Below are 20120 nucleotides of genomic sequence, written 5' to 3' on the forward strand. Positions count from 1 at the left end.
AGAACTGCGGGTGCATTCCAGCAGGGAAGAGATAAATATTTTATTTCAAGATTTTGAAAATATTTATAGAATCTGGAAAGTGCTGATATTTTATTTAATAAATGTTAAAACCCATTTCCTTTTAGTGTTTTCATTTGTCGTCAGTCCTTAGATTGTCCCTGACCCCTATAATTTAGCGTTGCCTGTAAGCGAACGTTCCGCCTCTGGGAACTTTTGCTTACCGGCTGAGCTGCCCGGCAAAACGGGGGCAATAATAAATACAATACAATTTTATGTTCTAATACCTCTCCTGTAATACTAAATCTGAATAGGAAAGACATTTTTGGCAGGAAATTGGTACTGACAGAAGCAACCAAGAATGATTAGCAGTGTCTACTTCACTTGGTCAATCATCAGTTACTTGGATGCAGACTGAATTCTTTTTTGAGCATTTAGTCAGACAGTAATGTTACCAACCAGCATGTACACATTATATCCAAGAACTCACCACAGTAGTTGTGTAAGATTTTATTGAAATTTAGATCTTAACTTTATTTCCTGTCCTGTAAAATAACTTGGGTTTTTGTAACATATAGTTATTCAAATATTATTACATTTTGCAAGAAGGCCTCCATATATCACATTACGTTAGACCTAGTATATTCCAATGTCAATCTATGAATCAGAGACCTGGGTAATGAAAGGAAGAGGTATTAGTAGAGTGAAGGGAAGAGAGATAAAATTCTTGAGGAGCAGAATAAGAGCCACAAGATGAGAAAATATTGAGAAATGAAAGGAAAAAATGGAGAGGTTTATATTCCAAATAGACACAGCCTTTGTCAGGAAACTGTGTTAAGATGATGATAATGATGAAGTCCTTCATCTTTATACTATATATAAACATAACAACTTACTCTGCATAGGCATAAAATAATAACTGCACAATAATTTGATTTAACACTGCGCAATATGTCAGGAAAAATCAAACTGTCTGGTTTATAGCAAAAAAAAAGTCAGTAATGAACACCATAAATTGAAGAATTTTACTTACAATGTCCACCAGCTCTAATCTGGACGTATCTTTAGGATCATACCAGTGTCCATGATCAATCCACTGCCTAAGTAGCTCAACAGGTGGTTGGGCACCATATATCTCCTTTTGAGGCATGCTCACATCATCAACAAATAGTATGCACTGTTTGCCCATGGATGGCCCAAACACACCCTTCCGCCGTCTGAAAAATAAAAATGTCAATGCTGTCTCCCTTGGGTATGACATGAAACATCTTTTACTGTATGAATCTAGCTTATAATGTAGAATATTGAGGGGAGGAGGAGGGAAAAAATAAGAATGTTCATTGCACCAACATGAGGGATGTATATATTTTGGCCCTTGGTCAGCTAAATATAGAGATTCAACTTATGCAGGGTGTATCAGAACTAAAGCAACAAAAAAATCAGGGATGCTTTTCGTGTTATGTTAAGAATGATGGCGTAATGGGATTAGTGGAGAAATGTTTTTTTTTTTTTTTTTTTTTCGAGAAAATAAGGTTAGTTTGTTACTTTAGGGCACCCGATCCAAATGGACAAACTTGACGCATTTCCTATGCCAGAGAGCCATTTGCTGTGTGTCAGAGGAGGAAAGGAAAGGGAGGTAGGGGAAATGGGAAGTGGGAGACAGAGGTATGCGAATGCACAAGTTTCTCATTCATTTTGCATAGTTGCTTCCCAGCCCCACTAAGCAGTGTACAGTTTGTTCTGCATAAATTGACTACTATGCAAACCCCATAGAAAGAGAAGGTGAACTTGTACCAAGGATACAGGCAGCCTTCCAGGTCATCTGTGACACACCACACATTCTAAACAGAGTCTAAAAGCCACTACTACATCATTGTGAACTCTGCATCGAAGCAGGAGGGGGGTATACTGAACATCTGCTTTAATCAAACCACTGGGCAAATTGTTTCCTTACTGGGCGAGTTGCCCATGCGGTTAGGGGTGCGCAGCTGTGAGCTTGCATCCGGGAGATAGTGGGTAAGAACCCCACTGTTGGCAGCGCTGAAGATGGTTAACAGAGTGCCCCATTTTCACACCAGGCAAATGCTGAAGCTGTACCTAAATTAAGGCCACAGCCGATTCCTTCCCACTCCTAGGCCTTCCCTATCCCTTTGTTGCCATAAAACCTATCTGTGTTGGTGCGATGTAAAACAAATTGAAAAAAAATAGTTTCCTTCCAACAGTATTTCATTCTATTCACAATAGTGAAGGAACAATGGTGGGGTGGCAGTGTTGCTTTTTTAAGCACGTTAAATAATAAAGAATGTTACTGCGACCAACAGATGAGAAGAGAAATGATCTGGTGCATTGCTTGACCAAGAAGTGTGTCTTAATTACAGTGTGTTCTTGTACTGTGTGTACTGTTATGTATGTTTAATAAATGAACTGTGGATATTGCCTGTAAGAGACAAGGACAATCTTGTGCAAGCCGAACGAGGAAACTTGTGCATGTAATATAATAAGAAATAAATTGAGAATACAATATATCAATATGCATGTGAGCAGAGCATTATCTCTGTCTCCATCCTATATCCCACTTCCCCTCCCTCCCCTTCTCTTCCCTGAAGCATGGCAGCGCCTTGTGCTCTGGCATAGGAAATACGACGAGATTATCAATTTGAATCATGCACCTGGAAGTAACAAAGTGACCTCATTTTCTCTAGAAAAAAAATTTTCTCATCCAATCCGAATGCACCATCGTTCTTAACATACCACGAAGAGCATCCTTGATTTTTTGTCAGTATAGTTATAAGACACTTTGTACGCAGAAAGACATGAACAGAAACACATAACAGGACAGACAACAGATCAACATTGGAAGAGTGAACAATAGAAAAGGAGGCAAACATGACATCACAAAAGGACAGAGACAATCTCCACATCTTAAAAAACTGCTGTCTTCAAATAGACTGACTCTCGCCTCATCAATCCCAATTTTCCTACATCCATTTCTTCTCTGCCCCTAGTTTCTGCTTCCAAGATTCTTGAAGAAGGTAGGCTTCAACACTCATTGAGGGATCATCTTGACACATCTTCAGCCTTGATGCAGGAAGTGTAGGAATAAACGAAAGTTGGATAACCACAGCAAAAAGAAAGAGAGAAAATAAAGAATACAAATGATAAAAGACTAGGAACAAAGGACAAATCCAAAAAGAGAAGAGAAAGCCAAAGGATCAATATAAGTTACTAACAATAGGTTGGTTTTAAAACTCACTATCGAAGCCAGCAAACTGATATGCTACTCTTCCTTACTGAATTGCATATGTAAGTAATGAATAGAATATCTATTTTGATGTTCACCTTTATCTTGTCTCCCTTTCATTGCCCTATACCCATACTAACTTGATATAGTGCCGGCCTCCATACGTAAGATCGCAGGTTCAAACTCATTACAGGTAGATGGGTTTTTGAAAAGCAATAAAAAGTCCATTTGATACTACATGGTATATAATACAGACATGTACAGGACCTCTAGGTGACACAGCTGATATTTACCTAACAAAATTAATTAAAGCGCAGCCATAAAATTGCCCAACAGCATTCCAGTTTCACTGTCATCTAGTGAAGTAAAACAGAATGTTGAAATCAGCACCAGGCAGCCAAGATGGTGCCAACTATACAAAGTCTCTAACACAGTAGCTGAGGCTATACAATAATAATAATAATAATAATAATAATAATAATAATAATAATAATAATAATAATAATAATAATAATAATAATAATAATAATATATTATTATTATATAATATAATATAATATTATTATATAATTATAATATTATAATTATTATTATTATATTATATATATATTATATAATATTATTATTATATAATATAATATATTATTATTATTATTATTATTATTATTATTATTATTATTATTATTATTATTATTATTATTATTATTATTATTATTATTATTATTATTATTATTATTATTATTCCCAGACCATCCAGAGAGGATTGACTGTGATGATGAAAAAGAACTGGATGATATACCCCTCTTCACTGTAGAAGAGCTGAATAGAGCTATTAGCTCTCTTAGAAACAAGAAAACTCCAGGACCAGATGGTATACCTACAGAAGTGTTAAAGATAATAGCAGAACTATGTCCAGAACTGTTGCTGAATATGTACAATCATTGCCTGCAAATGGGTGTTTTTAGTCCCCGATGGAAAATGGCTCGTTTGGTTCTGATCAGCAAAGGAAAACTTGGCGGTTATAGACCTTTATGTATGCTGGACACAGCCGGAAAAGGCCTGGAGAAACTTCTGCAGCCCAGAATCCTCTCAGCAGTTCAACTAGCAGGGGATCTATCTGTTCGCCAACATGATTTCGGAGAGGACACTCGACGCTAGATGCAGTGTGGGAGGTGGTGAATACAGCAGAAAGGGCACAAATGGGCAACCATCATTCCCGTAAATTGACACTTCTTGTGACCCTGGATGTGAAGAATGCCTTCAATTCGGCAAGATGGAGCGACATGTTGGTAGCTCTTGAGGAAACTTTCAGGCTACCACAATATCTTATGCGCATAATGAGAGATTACTTCAAAGATCGCACTCTGTTATATGATACGGAAGATAGAGAAAAGACAAAACGCCTGACGGCTGGTGCAGCACAGGGATCGACCCTTGGTCCAGATCTTTGGAACATAATGTATGATGGCTTGTTACGTTTGGAGATGCCAGAGGACACGAAGCTTGTGGGCAACGCTGATGATGTGGCCGCCTTGATAGTAGCTCGTAATGTTGAAATGGCTCAAATCAAACTGAACCAGGTGATGCGGCGCATAAAAGAATGGATGATGAACCACAGTCTGACATTAGCCGAACACAAAACGGAGATAGTTCTTCTGACGAGGAAAAGGATTGAAACTCTTGTACCAATGACTGTTGGAGAGTTAGTGATTGAAACATCTGCGAGCACAAAATATCTAGGAGTGACACTTGACTCCAAGCTCACATTCTGGAATCATATTCAGAGAGCGACAGACAAGGCAGTAAAATACATGACTGCACTTAGCAGACTAATGGGAAATATTAAAGGTCCGAAATCCAGCAAACGACGTCTTCTCATGTCGACGGTTCAGTCAGTGCTCCTATATGGCTCTGAAATCTGGGCTGAATCCTTGAGATTCGCTTGGTATCGGAGAAGGATAGCTGCCGTACAACGGAGAGCGGCTTTACATATTGCATGTGCATACCGCACGGTCTCCGAACCTGCAATCCTCACGGTGGCATCAATAGCCCCAATAGACCTACTTGCATTGGAGCGACATGAAATCTGGCGAACCCAAGCAGAGCTGGGAAAGAAATATGCAAAGAAGCGTGTCTTCAGTCAACGGATGAGGTGATGGCAACTCAGATGGGAAAGTGACCCTCGAGGCAAATGGACCAAGCGACTGATACCACGCTTCGATATCTGGGTTGAAAGGGCCCATGGTGAAGTAAATTACTACCTAATGCAGCTTCTAACAGGGCATGGATATTTACGGAAATTCCTGCATAAAGTGGGCAGAGCGAATGACGCAGCATGCATATACTGTGATGACATTGACAACGTATTTCACACCTTTTTTGTATGCGGCCATTGGACGATTCAGAGAAGATGTGTGGAAACTGAACTAGGAGAATTGACAGCAGATAATATTATCCTGGGATCGCGTGGCAGTGTACGTGGAGAATGTCCTTCGTCAGAAGAAGAAGGATTTGGAAGCATACGAACGTTCGTAAAGGAGAAATGAAGAAAGAAGACGTCTGAAAGACAAAGCACGATATCACCCTGAAGTAATGCGAGAGCGGTTCCGGGGTGATGATACACATCGTGGGAAAAGGGTGTGTGGTTTTTAGTGGGTAAGAATCCCACACACTTGTGGAGTGCGGACCCTTCACAAGTGTCTTTTGAAGATTTTCCACAATCCCTCGTAAAAAAAAAAAAAAATTATTATTATTATTATTATTATTATTATTAGTAGTATTATTACTATTATTATCCTCCCCTGTGAAATACGTGATCTTGCTGTGGTGAGGAGGATTGTACGTCCTAGTGAAGCAGATAGCCGAGCTGCAGATGCAACCATATCGGATGGGTATCTGTCGAGAGACCAGAATAACTAACGGTTTGTCGAACCAGGCGGTTATTTTTATTTGCTTTACGTCGCACCGATACAGATAGATCTTATGGAGATGATGGGATAGGAGAGGTCTAGGAGTGGGAAGGAAACAGCCGTGGCCTTAATTAAGGTTCAGCCCCAGCATTTGCCTGGTGTGAAAAATGGGAAAATACGGAAAACCATCTTCACGGCTGCTGACAGTGGGGTTCAAACCCAATATCTCCCGGATGCAAGCTCACGGCTGCGCGTCCTTAACCGCACGGCCAACTCGCCCGATGAAAGGGGGGGTAGCAGCCTTTTGGAGTTTGCAAGGGTGGCAGTCTAGATAACCGACTGATATGGTCTTGTAATAATACTTAACATGGCTTAGCTGTGTTGATATTCAGAGCATGACTAGTGCATCTGAGTGTTATGAAAGGTGTTGCTCATAGGGTTAGTCGTGCTGCAATAGAACTTTCTGGCCCAGTGAAGAAAGCAATGGCAAACTACCGCACTCCTCATCTTGCCTAGTACGCCTCATTTTGGTGCTGCCATTGGTTTTTGGGGTTTTCTTATAACCGCATAACCTTTGGTGGTGCTATTTGAGGATCCAACCAGCCTCTGGGCTGAAGACCTAACAGACACAGACAGCTGTGTTGATACTACTACATGGCTGAAACCAACGGGAAACTACAGCTGTAACTAACTCCCAAGGATGTGCAGGTCTCTCTGTATGAATGATGAACTAATGATGGCTTCCACCCAGGTAAACTATTCTGAAGATAAAATAGTTCCCCATTCAGATCTCTGGGTGGGAACTACACAAGAGGGGACAATCATCAGGAATATGGATACTGACATTCTGCAGATTGGAGCACTAAATGTTTTGAATTGTTGTGGTAGGTTAGAGAATTTGAAAAGGGAGATGGATACACTAAAGTTAGATGTAGTTGGTGTAAGTGAAGTATGTTGGCAGGAAGTGCAGGAATTGTGGTCAGGCGACTACAGAATTATCAACACAAAATCAAACTGGGAATTTAATAATGAATATGTTGAAATCTTCTGTAGAATCATGATCAGTTGAAAACTCTCTTCAACAAGGGATTGCTCAGAATTGCTATCATAGATATTTTCTTCTACAACATCCTCTGCAGCATAGTCAGGATCATCTTTATCCTCCAAAAGTTCACCCTCCAGGTCTTTCTCTCCATCTAACTCCATGAGAATGTGAGAGATGTCTTGAGGAATTAAATACTAATGCCTCTCATGAGACGTAGTAAACAAGTAATGAAATACTTAGCCTAATCTGAATTGAAATCAAGAATAATAACTGCAAACAGGGACTCAGAATTTTACTTGAAAGACTGGCTGCATAGCCATGTAAACACTGAGTGCATGCGTCATGATCAGTTTCACAACTACATCATAATTCAAAAATTGCTGGTAGCATAACCGTACTGGCACATTACAGTGGCTGTGATGGTTGTCTAAGCAAATGAAGGACAACTGGAAGGCTGAGCAAACTTAGTACTGTCTTACATCAAAAGTATTTGCAACTGCAGTGTAAACGCAAACTCCCAAGGGTTAAAACAGAACAGTGTTAATGTTAAAAATTTGGAGAAACTTTTTTTGTTCTCAGCATACCAGGTAGCAATGCTCATACAGAGAGAGTATTTTCTCTATTGAACAACAAGTGTGCAGTTGTTCGAAAAAGAAGCACAACAAAATCTGAACTGCAAACTGTAAAATATTTTGATTGCTCATGTACGGATCCTTTCACTTTGTTAGAAATGATGGAAGACGTTTAAGAGAGGCAAAATCAGTACGGAAGTATGGTTCTTAAATGTAAAGTATATATTGTAGAATTATTTTCTTAATGTATCAATAATATAAGCACCTTTCATGTTATCAGTTTAAACTTCAGTAAGGTATGTGCAGGCTGGTAGCATGTCCGTACTGGCACAATGCAGTGGCTGTGATAGTTTTCTAAGCATACACCAATAAGAGTACCACTGATAACAAAACACAATGTAAATTTTGCGGGCAAATGTAGAAAGGCCTTAAGATACATATAAGTAAATCACACCCAGAGCAATACAGAGCCTGCTTGTTGAATCCATCTACGACTACACCTAGCCAGTCTAAAATTCCACCTTCAGATCCTATTCCTATTTCTAGTAAAAAAAGTCAGTCAACGAAGTTGGAAATAATCTCTGATCAAAGAGAGCAAAAAAATAAACCTTACCACGATGAACTGAGTAAATGGCTAGGTATTTTTCAGCATGAATTGAGTGATGCTGAATTCAATGAACAAGTTACTAATTTTATAAACTTCCTTGCCACAGCTACAGACCTACTGCCAGGTCCAAAGAGCCCAGTTACTAGATATATTGAAGCTCGTAAACGTGGCACTTACAAGAATAACAACCGACAGCATAAAACCTCCAGTAACCCACAGAGATCCTCTAAGAATGATCGTGAACATCGGAAGGCTAAATTCGAGTATGAACTGACTCAATATGAATATTTTTACCAAAGGAGGAAAGCAATTAGAAAAATTTTAAGTGGCAAAAGAACTAACAATTTGAAACTAGAGAAAGATGTTGTTGAAGGATATTTTAGGAACAGATTTGAAACTCCTAATGATTGCATGAGAGACTCCTATATTGATTATACGAATGAAACCTTAGATGATACAATTTCAATATCTCAAGAGTTAGTTTTCTCTATTATCAAGAGCATAGCAATTGACACTAGCCCAGGTCCGGATAAGGTTTTATTGAAATCTGTTTATGATCCACTTGCTGCTAATATTTTAGCCCATATCATCAGAAGAATATTTGAAAGATGGTTCATTCCTGAGGTTCTTAAGGCAGCGAGGACTGTTCTTATACATAAAGGCGGTGAAGAGAATGATCTGTCCAAATGGAGACCGATTAGTATTTGCTCCATTATTCGGCGCATATTAAGTAAGATCCTTGATAAAATTGTAAGGGAATACATCCCTTTGAATCAGTTCCAAACAGGTTTTGTCATGACCCCTGGCTCTTTCATTAACGTGAATATTGTTGATGGCATTTTACGAACAGCTGTAATGAAAAAGATTTCAGGCTGCGTAGTATTCCTCAACATCAGCAAAGCGTACGATAGTATTGGGCACAATCACTTAAAGGCGACAATAGAGAACTCTGTACTGCCCAGATCCATTAAGAAGTTACTAGTCAACCTTCTCACAGAAAACACAACACAAGTTCAAACTGCTCGTGGTCATACAGATAAGATAAACATCAAATGTGGAGTGATGCAAGGAGATCCCATTTCACCTTTCTTATTTAACTGGGGTATAAACCACATCCTTGATGAACTCACAGACATCAAAGTATCAGAAATGTATGGTTTTCAATTGAGTCCTAACACTGTACCTTTAACATCCCTATGCTTTGCCGACGATCTGGTGATCATAGCTAAAGACCAAGCAGCAGCTTCAATCCTAGTCACTTCTGTCATAAATCTGCTTCAAGAAATAGGTTTGCATATAAATGCAGACAAACCAAATGCCATTATTATAGAAAATGGTAAACTTCATTCTGATGATATCGTGACGGTCTCTGGAAACATTAGAAGTATAAATGATAGTGAAGAAATAAAATATTTAGGGGCAACTTTCAGACAGACTTTAGTCTTCAATGAACATCAGGTACTTGAAAAATTGAAAGCTAACTTAGATCAGATTACCAGGACTCACTTACTCCAACCGCATCAAAAATTGACTGTAATAAATCAGTTTATTGGCCCTACACTAATATACCCCTTCCAGACTGTTTCGGTTGAGAAAATTCCCAAATCAAGTCTGTTAAAAGCCGACAACATGATCAGAAGCGCACTTAAAGAAATTCTACAATTTCCAAGTGACACACAGACAAGTATGATCTATAATACCAATATAATGGTCCGTTATTGGACATTACAAATTTTCCAGCTAACTCATTCTTGGTTGCCTGCGTTTCGCCCTCGTGTGCTAAGTTAAGCTCATCGGTTGGGACTTAGCACACCACCCAAGACGCAAGGCTAGTGCATACTGTGGAGGCCACTGCATAGGCTACTTGAAGCCACCAGCAGTGCCAATGCACTATGAGAGCTATGTCTCATTTCCACAACTTGATGCCTGCCTGGCCATCAGATAATACAGATGTTGATTCCCATAGGGAATTTAAAATATTTGTCCCGAATGAGTAAATTTATAATAAGTATGATCTATTCGAGCCACAAATATAAAGGGTTAGCACTAATGCGCGCTACTTGGGAAGCGTACCTTCAACAGCTGAACATCAATCTTAAGCTAGAAGCTGTGAATGATTCGCACGTAAATGCTGTTCGAAATTTCACAGCAATAAAAACTCGCTGCCTATCTGAACTTCAACTCAATGAAGAGACATCAACGAAATCTGTTAGACAACTGCGCGATATACTTAGAACACGCGAATTTGAAGCTTGGTGTGCATATACACAAAAAGGAAGAGGTGTTGAGTTATTTGCTCAAGTTCCTGCTGCTAATTCTTGGGTTACCAGAAGAGATGGTTTAACTTGTTCGGAATGGAGGGAGATGTTGAAGATGACCGCGATGGTTGCACCAGAACGTACTCTGCCGGGACGTTCTACCAGCACAGGCCACTGCAGACACTGCAGTGAGTATGAAACCTTACCACATGTGCTGGGGAGTTGCCCTCAAGGAGAACTGCTTAGGATCAAACGCCATAACATCATCAGAAAGCTGATTGCTAATGCTCTTCGTCTCAAAAATCTAGAAGTGTACGAAGAAGTCCACTGCCTCGCCGAAGGAGACAGCACTTGCAGGATTGATATTATAGCGATTGACAGACGGAGGAACGAAGCTGAAATTATTGATCCTACGGTACGCTTTGAATCTTCAGCCTCTCAGCCGACTGACGTAGACAATGAGAAAAAGGATATCTATAATCCAACCATCCCTTTCTTTATTGAGTCGTATAACCTTAAAAAAATTACGGTGACTGGACTTTTCTTCGGCGCGAGGGGAACAATTCCCAAATCTTTCATCACATGGCGACAAAAATATAAACTAGCGAGAAGCCTACAGGATGAGATAGTCGTCTCACTCATCAAATACTCCGTTTCGATTCTTCGTCACCATTTATATGGAGTTCATGCCATTTAACATGGTTAATTGTAACCTATCATTTTTTAAACATTAATCTTTTTATCTTCCCTCAAAATTGTTATTGTGTATTATTCTGTGTCTTATGGCAAATCTAGGGTGTCCTGGATCAGACTAAATAAATAAATAAATAAATAAATAAATAAATAAATAAATAAATAAAACAAGTGAACAGAAAAATAGAACTTGATTCATAAATAAATATTCTGAAGGAATGTTTTATGTATGAAGGTATCAAAAGTAATCACAAGTAAAAAACAAAAAAACAAAAACTTGCTCCATAAATACATTTTCTTAATAAATGTCCTATTACTGAATATTATGCATTTCATGATATGAAATGTGAAATGCTCTACCACCAGATGTACCACCTGAACAGTCTCCATTGGGAAATGTAATTCTCTGAAGGAATGTCCACTTTCAGCTCTCATTTCTTGATATAAAACCATCTACCACCTTCTCCAGATTTAACCTCTAAGCTGCCTCCGAAAACTACCATGCTCCATGTTTTAAAGGGACTTAATGTTTAGGAGGATAATTTTTTGGGAGGGGGGCAGATGGCACTCTGCCCTACCAATATCAGTTTTGGAGGGGCAGAACACGCCTAGCCCCCACAAAGTTGGCGCCACTGGGAATGTGCTTTGTATATCCTTACTCAGTGCATGCAGAATGATCTATGCGCCGGTCGCAACTCAAAAACTAGTGTTTTCTAGTGAAATGTTGTAGAGTCTAATCTCCCAGGTTTTTTTTTCAAAAAAGGTTGGCAACCCTACCACTGCAACACTTCCATCAACTTGCACGGAAGAGATACTCTTTAGAATATGCAGCACAGTCATAAGTGATTCTCGCATCCCGTAACCTAACATACCGTTTAATGTCGATCTGTGTCTTATAGTGCAACAACAGCCTGCACTTCATCTTCCCTGACACTATAATGACCTGGCTGATCCATGTCTGCCATGCTTTTACTCACCACTGTTCTGTATGGTAATGCTGTATCCTCAGATTCCTCATGAAGACTTTCATGACATTGTCTTGCTATGCGGCCATAGGCACATTGAATTTTCACCCTACTTCACCGTTCCTGTTTCGTGAACATGACAAATACACAACGTACAACAGTTTAGAATTCCAACTCACACAAGACTAACTTCCTCTCGCCACAGTGCACACTGAGAGCCTATTTACTGTCAGGTAGGTCAGACATAGATAATATGTGGTAGAAGTGACTGTCGCCTGTGGTGGGACGGAGAATTGGAAATAAGCATTGTGTTTCATGAAATTATATTATTGAATTTGTAAATGTAAACTATTTACCTTTTATTTTAAGAAACCTCAAGAATAGAATTTGGGACTCAAGAACTTTTGAAAATCATTGATTATAGTATTTCTTAATATATTGTTTTACCTTTTTATTTTTCTGGACAGATCAAGATATTATTTGGAACTGTAAATGAACATTGCAAGATGCGAGAATTATTTAAATTTCATGCAGTTGTGTTTTTGATTGAATTTGGAAAAAAGGTTGTATATCATGTAAATTAATTTCATGAAGATTCAAGAAAGACATTCCAGACTTGAAGAAAATTAATATTGTATTTTGGTAAAACGCGTGCAGTACATAATTTCTGAACCAACAGGTACTGGCACGTGGAGGAAGTAGGCAATGCAATTCTACTTGCATCAGCAGTTGAAGAACTGGCCATATATGCTCATGCAATTGGATTGGTCAGAATAACGACCTTTCCAATAGGCGAAAATGGGAATCTAAAGAAATTCGGTGTCCTACTGGTTACTTGGGATCTGTCCATTTCCGGCCTTCTGCCAGCTTCGCATGTGTGATGCGTGTTGTCCGCATCTTTTCCATCCGACCGTCCTCGAGAGCCCTTGCGCTTGAGGGCTAGCCCTCCAGGGGTCCTCAGCCTAATGTGGTAAGTGCTATTTCTATGCTTTTTCTATTATGTTTGATTTTATTTAATTCTTTCCAGTGTTTCGGTATTTTCTCGTTTAATGTAACTTTCAATGATTTAAATTCAACATGTCGGAGTTCGCTCTAGATTCCCGTATTCACCAGTTTAGTTTTTCGGAATGACTGTGTTTTCGACAGACAGTTGTCTACTTGCTGTAATTCTGCAACTATGTTAAACCTCGTGTTTTACAAATTTACTTAAATATCTTATGTCCTTGATTTGGTTCATTTAACTTTGTAGCTTTGTTGATTTTAATATATGTGAGCTAAAGGGTATTCGATGTGCGTTTCCCTTTCCCCTCAACGAGATATGATCTTATGGCCTTATTAAGGTTCCCAACACGTCCCACAATCCTTCCTTAGTTGTCGTTTATTAGACATGTAAGTTATGCTTACCTTAAGTATCATTGGATATTGCGTAGTGAATTAGTCAACTGTCTCATTTTCCGGCCTAGATGTGAAACGCCGCTACATTCATATTTTCTATTTTCCCTATTTATCTTATTATTATCATTGAGTGTTTACGCTCATTTTTCCTAATTTTTATTATTCATATTATGATAAAGTGAAATGGCGTATGGATTTTACTGCTGGGAGTGTCCGAAGACAAGTTTGGCTCGCCAGGTGCAGGTCTTTTGAATTGACTAAGCGACCTGCACGTCATGATGAGGATGAAATGATTCACATTATGATTATTATTATTATTCATTCCCATTTCATTTTTATTATTATTATTATTATTATTATTATTATTATTATTATTATTATTATTATTATTATTATTTTGTAGACACACTCACCGATTGCTGCTGCTACAATGACAATAAATAATTCAGTTTTGTTTCACATTACAGTAGGCCTAGTTTTGCCAGTAATAAAACTTCCCACCCACGTATCTCATTTCAATACAGTGTAGGAAAGCAGAGATGCCAATCTTCAAAGGTGGTTGACCATAGTGCCATGGTCTGCTGCAGATAATGGAAGGTGAAATAACATTCAGCCCATAGTAGCAAAGAAAGATGACAGTGTCTTGCATTGCCCTTCTGATACATTCATACTCCTCACGTTTCTTAGATCTCACATGGCATCCTGCACAGTTATCAGTCCTCCATGTTTGCCTGAGAAAGCACACTTGTGTGTTTCACAAGAGACATACTTTGCTGAAATTTTCGATGAAGAGGCATGATGACAGGCAAGAAAACTCTCAAACTCTCCCACACACCACTTTAAATAATGCTGATTTACTGCAGATCAATTTTTGTCCACAATCACTCCGCTCTTCATTGTTTTTACGTTTACACGATATTTTATTTAATGCTGTTCTTCACGTCACTGAAATGCATGCATGCACTACACTCAATTTTTGCATGCTGGACTGAGCGGCTCAGACACTTGAAGTGCTGGCCTTCTGACCCCAACTTGGAAGGTTCGATCCTGGCTCAGTCCGTTGGTATTTGAAGGTGTTGAAATATGTTAGCCTCGTGTCGGTAGATTTACAGGCACGTAAAAGAACTCCTGTGGGACTACATTCTGGCACCTCAGTGTCTCTGAAAACCATAAAAGTAGCTAGTGGGACGTAACAACAAATATCTAACATTATTATATAACTTTGCAACAAAAGCAGGCAACGGAAGTATTAATCTCTGCAGATAATTCATTACTAAACTGTAATAGAACATCAACTGAACACATATGCTGGGAACTGACATTCATCAAACAATGTTACGCTTGTAGTTATAGGTTGTAGAAAAATGTTGCTGTCTCGTCATTTCTTCACCAACTATTTTCTAATAGCGAGTTTCCATTGTACAAAAATTATTTTTCATGTTCGCAAGAGAAATAGAGAATTTATAGAGAGCGTTTTGATTTTGTGAAATCCGTAACAATCAGTACCACTTCTGTATGGCCGTAGAATATGAGAAAAACATGTAGGAATTATGGAATATCCGTAGTAGTTGGCATCTCTGGGAAGGGAAACATCCAGAAGACAAAAACCTGTTGTACTGAGAGAGTTGACCGTGCAGTTAGTGGCGCGCAGCTGGGAGCTTGCATTGGCAGATAGTGATTTTGAACACAACTGTTGGCAGTCCTGGTCATGCTTTTCTGTTTTTTTTTCATTTCCACACCAGGCAAATGCAGAGGCTGTAACTTAATTAAGGCCACAGCCTCTTCCTTTCCACCCCTAGCCCTTTCCTATCCCATCATCGTCATAAGATCTATCTGTGTCAGTGCAATGTAAAGCAAACTGTAAAAAAAGAAAAAGCCTGTTGAGTCAAAAGGGTTTTTCCGAGAAGGTAATAAAAGGTAATATTCTTTTATTTCAAAGTAAATGTGAGTTCACATACTCAAACCTTTTCTTCAAAGACAGGAATAACAGAGCAGCACTTAAATGAATGGTTTCACATCAAGAAGATTTCATTGACAAAACAAAGATCTTAATTCTAAAGTGATTCTTTTTAATTACTACAAAAATTATTTAATTAATTAATTAATTAATTAATTAATTAATTTATTTATTTATTTATTTATTTATTTTTTATTTCAGATTAATCATCTTAAAGAATTTCTATTTTGGCAATGACATCCTTTTAAATTTTAAACTGAATTTAATACAATGTAAAAGTTGTAGATTAAAATAATTATTTTTATAAATGAGTGAAATGTAGAAATATTATCATCAGTCCAGAAAAACCAGATAACTGGATTAATGAGTCTGTAAAAATGAGGTTCTTGTGTAAATCTACAGTTTGAATAGACAGAGTGGAATATTTATGACTTTGTAAATAAAGTACATTGAAGTTTATCTTAATAATTTACAATTCTGTACTTGATGATATTCTCTAATATTAGGGTCAATAAAAATACATACCTGTCTAATTTTGACATGACCATTTCTTGAGTCATACTCGCAGATGTTCGGGCAGAAAAGTTGACAACATTTGGCAGGAACTTGTCTTTGGGTACGTTCATCAAGTGATTGAGGACAACTGCAGATTTACCAGTCCCAGTTGGTCCCACGAAGAGTAACGGAATCTTCTTGGCCAGAAACATATGTATGAAAAATTGCTGGCATGCCAATTCATTTGTGGTAATTATCAGCTCACTAGCCTAATTGGGCAAAAAAGTTATATGTAATATTAATATACAAGTAAAAAATATGAACCTTGAAAGGACCACAAAATAGGACAAATACTATGACAGGTCAATGTAAAAAGAGGGAGAAATAGAAAGAAAATGAATTTATTTGCATTTGTTTGTTCTATTTCATTACTTATATTGATCTGTTGGGTTCTTTCCCTCCTTTTGCGTTTGTCCTGTTTTCCTAGTCTTATACCACCTGCATTCATCGTCATCTACTCTCTCTTCCCTTTTCGCACAACTTTAAAGCTTTTCAGTCTGTTTATACACTAAACACTAATTATAACACATATAACATATCTGTAAATAAAATAACACATTAATAAACAAAAAGTTATATTACATTCTAAAAGAACTTTTAACAAGGTGTATATACGTACAATATTGTTTATGTTGTGTAAACTTGTGAATATTTGTGAACTGAGACAAATTATGAATGCAAAAGTTCTCCACTGCCACCTTAGTAACTTCCTTTGAAGCTGTTCCAGCACATCTACAATACAGAAAACAACCGAACAGACTGGCTAGAATCTACCTTTGTTAGCCCGCCAGTAGTACAAGAACCAACTCGTCTCAATAACTTACTAGATGTATTCTTGATTAAACCATGGGAAATTGTTGATAAAACTGAGGTAATTGAAGGAATAGGTGACCATAAGGCTGTAATAATGGATGTAGGACTGGTACCAAAAAGGCTTAATAAGAGGGTCACACAAGACAAGAAATTGTACAGAAAAACTAAAGTTGATGAATTTGGGACTTACCTTAAATCACAATTCAGTTGTTGGATAAGTGAAGGGAGTAATGTGGATACACTTTGGGCTAAATTCAAAGGAATCATTTGGGAAGGAGAGAAGAGATTTGTACCTGTTAAGAAGGGTAAAATGACCTCAGACCCTGTTTATTATACAAGGGAAATAAGAAAATTAAAAAGAAAATGTAGAATAGTAAACAGGAAAATCAAAGAAGGTAGGGAGAGTAGAGAAACTAGAAAACAGCTAATAAGGGAACTGAATAGAGTGAAAAAGGAAGCAAAAGAGAATTATATGAATGGCATTCTTCAAAAGCGTAATGACCACAAAGGGAAAAGGAAAAAGCTGAATTCATATATCAGGAATCAAAAAGGAAAAGGAATCCAAATTCCTACAATGGTGGGAGAAGGGGGTGAACACTATTTAACAGATACTGAGAAAGCAAACCTCTTTAGTAAGGAATTCAGATATTCAGTAGGTGATTGTCAGGAGTTGGAAACCGAAACAGAAGATACAGAAGGAGAGACACAGAGAGAAACAAGAAGCTTCTCATTCACAAATGAAGATATTTTCAGAGAAATCCAACTGCTTCAGCAAGGAAAAGCAGCAGGAAGTGATCAAATTACTGGGGAGGTGTTAAAGACAATGGGGTGGTACATAGTGCCTTATTTAAAATTTCTCTTTGACCATGTCATAAATAATAGTGTAATACCAAAGGAATGGAAGGAATCTATAATAATACCAATTTATAAAGGAAAGGGTGATAAAAGGAAACCAGAAAACTACAGACCAATCAGCCTGACCAGTATAGTTTGTAAAATACTGGAGAGTTTAATATCAAAGTACATCAGAGGGATATGTGATGATAAAAATTGGTTCATGAGGAGCCAGTATGGATTTAGAAAGAAATTTTCTTGTGAGGCACAACTGGTAGGATTTCAAGAGGACATATCAGATCAATCGGATTCAGGAGGCCAGTTAGATTGCATAGCCATAGATCGTTCCAAAGCCTTTGATAGAGTGGAACATGGAATATTATTAAAGAAATTGGAGGGAATAGGATTGGACGTAAGGGTTACACGTTGGGTGAAAACATTTCTAAATTCAAGGGTTCAGAAAGTCAAAGTAGGAAATAACGTATCGCAGGAAGAGAAAGTTTGGAAGGGAATTGCACATGGTAGTATAATCAGTCCGTTACTTTTCTTAATATACGTAAATGATTTAGGGAATAATATAACATCAAAAATAAGGTTGTATGCAGATGACATAATTGTTTATAGGGAAATAAACAACATTGAGGATTGTTCAGAATTACAAAGGGACCTTGAGAGTATCCAACAATGGGTTGAAGAGAATAATATGAAGGTTAATGGAGGCAAATCAACTGTTACAACATTTACAAACAGGAGTTATAAAACTGAATTTGAATATACTTTGGATGGGGTAGTTATCCCAAAAGATGGCAAGAGCAAATACTTAGGTGTAAAATTTGAAAGTAATTTGCACTGGAAGGGTCATGTGGATGACATTGTTGGGAAAGCATACAGATCATTACATGTCATAATGAGGCTACTTAAAGGATGCAACAAAGAATTAAAAGAGAAAAGTTACCTAAGTATGGTTCGTCCATTATTGGAATATGCAAACAGTGTTTGGGATCCTCACCAAGAATACCTAATAAAAGAAATAGACAGTGTGCGGAGGAAAGCAGCAAGGTTTGTAACAGGGGATTTCAGGAGAAAGAGTAGTGTATCAGAAATGTTAAAGGAACTAGGGTGGGAAACTTTAAGTAAGAGAAGGGAGAAAACTAGACTTATAGGGTTATATAGAGCCTATACAGGAGAAGCAGCATGGGGAGATATCCGTGAGAGGCTTCAGTTGGAAAATAATTATATCGGCAGGACTGACCACAAATGTAAAATTAGAAGAAATTTTAGTAGAAGCGATTGGGGTAAATTTTCATTCATTGGGAAGGGTGTAAAGGAGTGGAACAGTTTACCAGGGGTAGTGTTTGATCCTTTTCCAAAATCTGTACAGATATTCAAGAAGAGAATAAACAGCAACAGAGAAAATAAATGAAATGTTAGAGGGCAATCGACCAGTGCAGGTTAATGTAAATAAAAAATGTGTGTGAATAAATTAATTCCATCCCCTAGTCTAAGGAGTTTGGACAGCCAAAGTAGAGGACTGCCTGTAGGGGTGAAGTACAGTGGGGACTTCGAGGGCCCTGGGACCGCTACGGTAGCTGTGAAGGCCCTTCAGGAACTCTGAAAAGTTGTGGCAAAAGGGGCTCTGGTTAAGACGCAGCAGGTCGTTATGCTACTTAGGATCCAGAACGGGTAAAAAAAAAAAAAGTAAATAAATAAATGCAATGTAAATATTAATCTTATACCAGTTGTATAGTATCATTTGAAGTAATTCCACATACTGTATATCAGTTGACTATATTTGTAAGTAGTACAGGAGATATTATTAGTAGAATTTTGTAAACAATATAAATTTACTAAGGATGAGCTGTGTGTTTAATAGAAAAAATTGTTAGTGTAAATTGTATAATATTGTATTATAGGAAAATTTTCTTCTCTTGTTAATTTAATATTTAGTGCTTGACAATAATGTATTTTAGTGTACCATTTGCCACCGAGGTAGGCACCTCATTTGCAAATAAAGAGATTTTGATTTGATTTGATTTTGAACTCTAAATGATGTACTGATTACACAATGATCGTTCTGAAGATTCATCCTCTGAAAGTATTTTTAAGAAATCTACACTCTTGATTGAGAAAAATGGAGTATAACAACAGTGAAGCTCAGTTTGGGTTTAGAATGGGTCTCGATGCTAAGGATGCCCCCGTGTCTATCCAAGTTTTAGTTCAAAAACGGTATTTTGACCAGCTCACTTCACTGACTATGAGAAAGTTTTTGAAAATGTTAG

The 20120-nt window shown here is 37.7% G+C and overlaps 1 protein-coding gene across 1 annotated transcript in view; it reads right to left on the minus strand.

Annotated features, from left to right (window-relative positions):
- The window catches only part of Dnah3 (dynein heavy chain 3, axonemal), a 912075-nt gene that overhangs the window by 339578 nt on the left and 552377 nt on the right, over positions 1-20120 (minus strand). Inside the window, exons 35-36 of the mRNA XM_068228454.1 lie at positions 16165-16403; positions 1031-1214 (exon numbers count right to left, since the gene is read on the minus strand). Coding sequence (XP_068084555.1) covers positions 1031-1214; positions 16165-16403 — 423 coding nt within the window. The remainder of the gene's footprint in view (positions 1-1030; positions 1215-16164; positions 16404-20120) is intronic.

Source organism: Anabrus simplex, chromosome 6, assembly GCF_040414725.1.
Source record: "Anabrus simplex isolate iqAnaSimp1 chromosome 6, ASM4041472v1, whole genome shotgun sequence".
Taxonomy (NCBI): domain Eukaryota; kingdom Metazoa; phylum Arthropoda; class Insecta; order Orthoptera; family Tettigoniidae; genus Anabrus; species Anabrus simplex.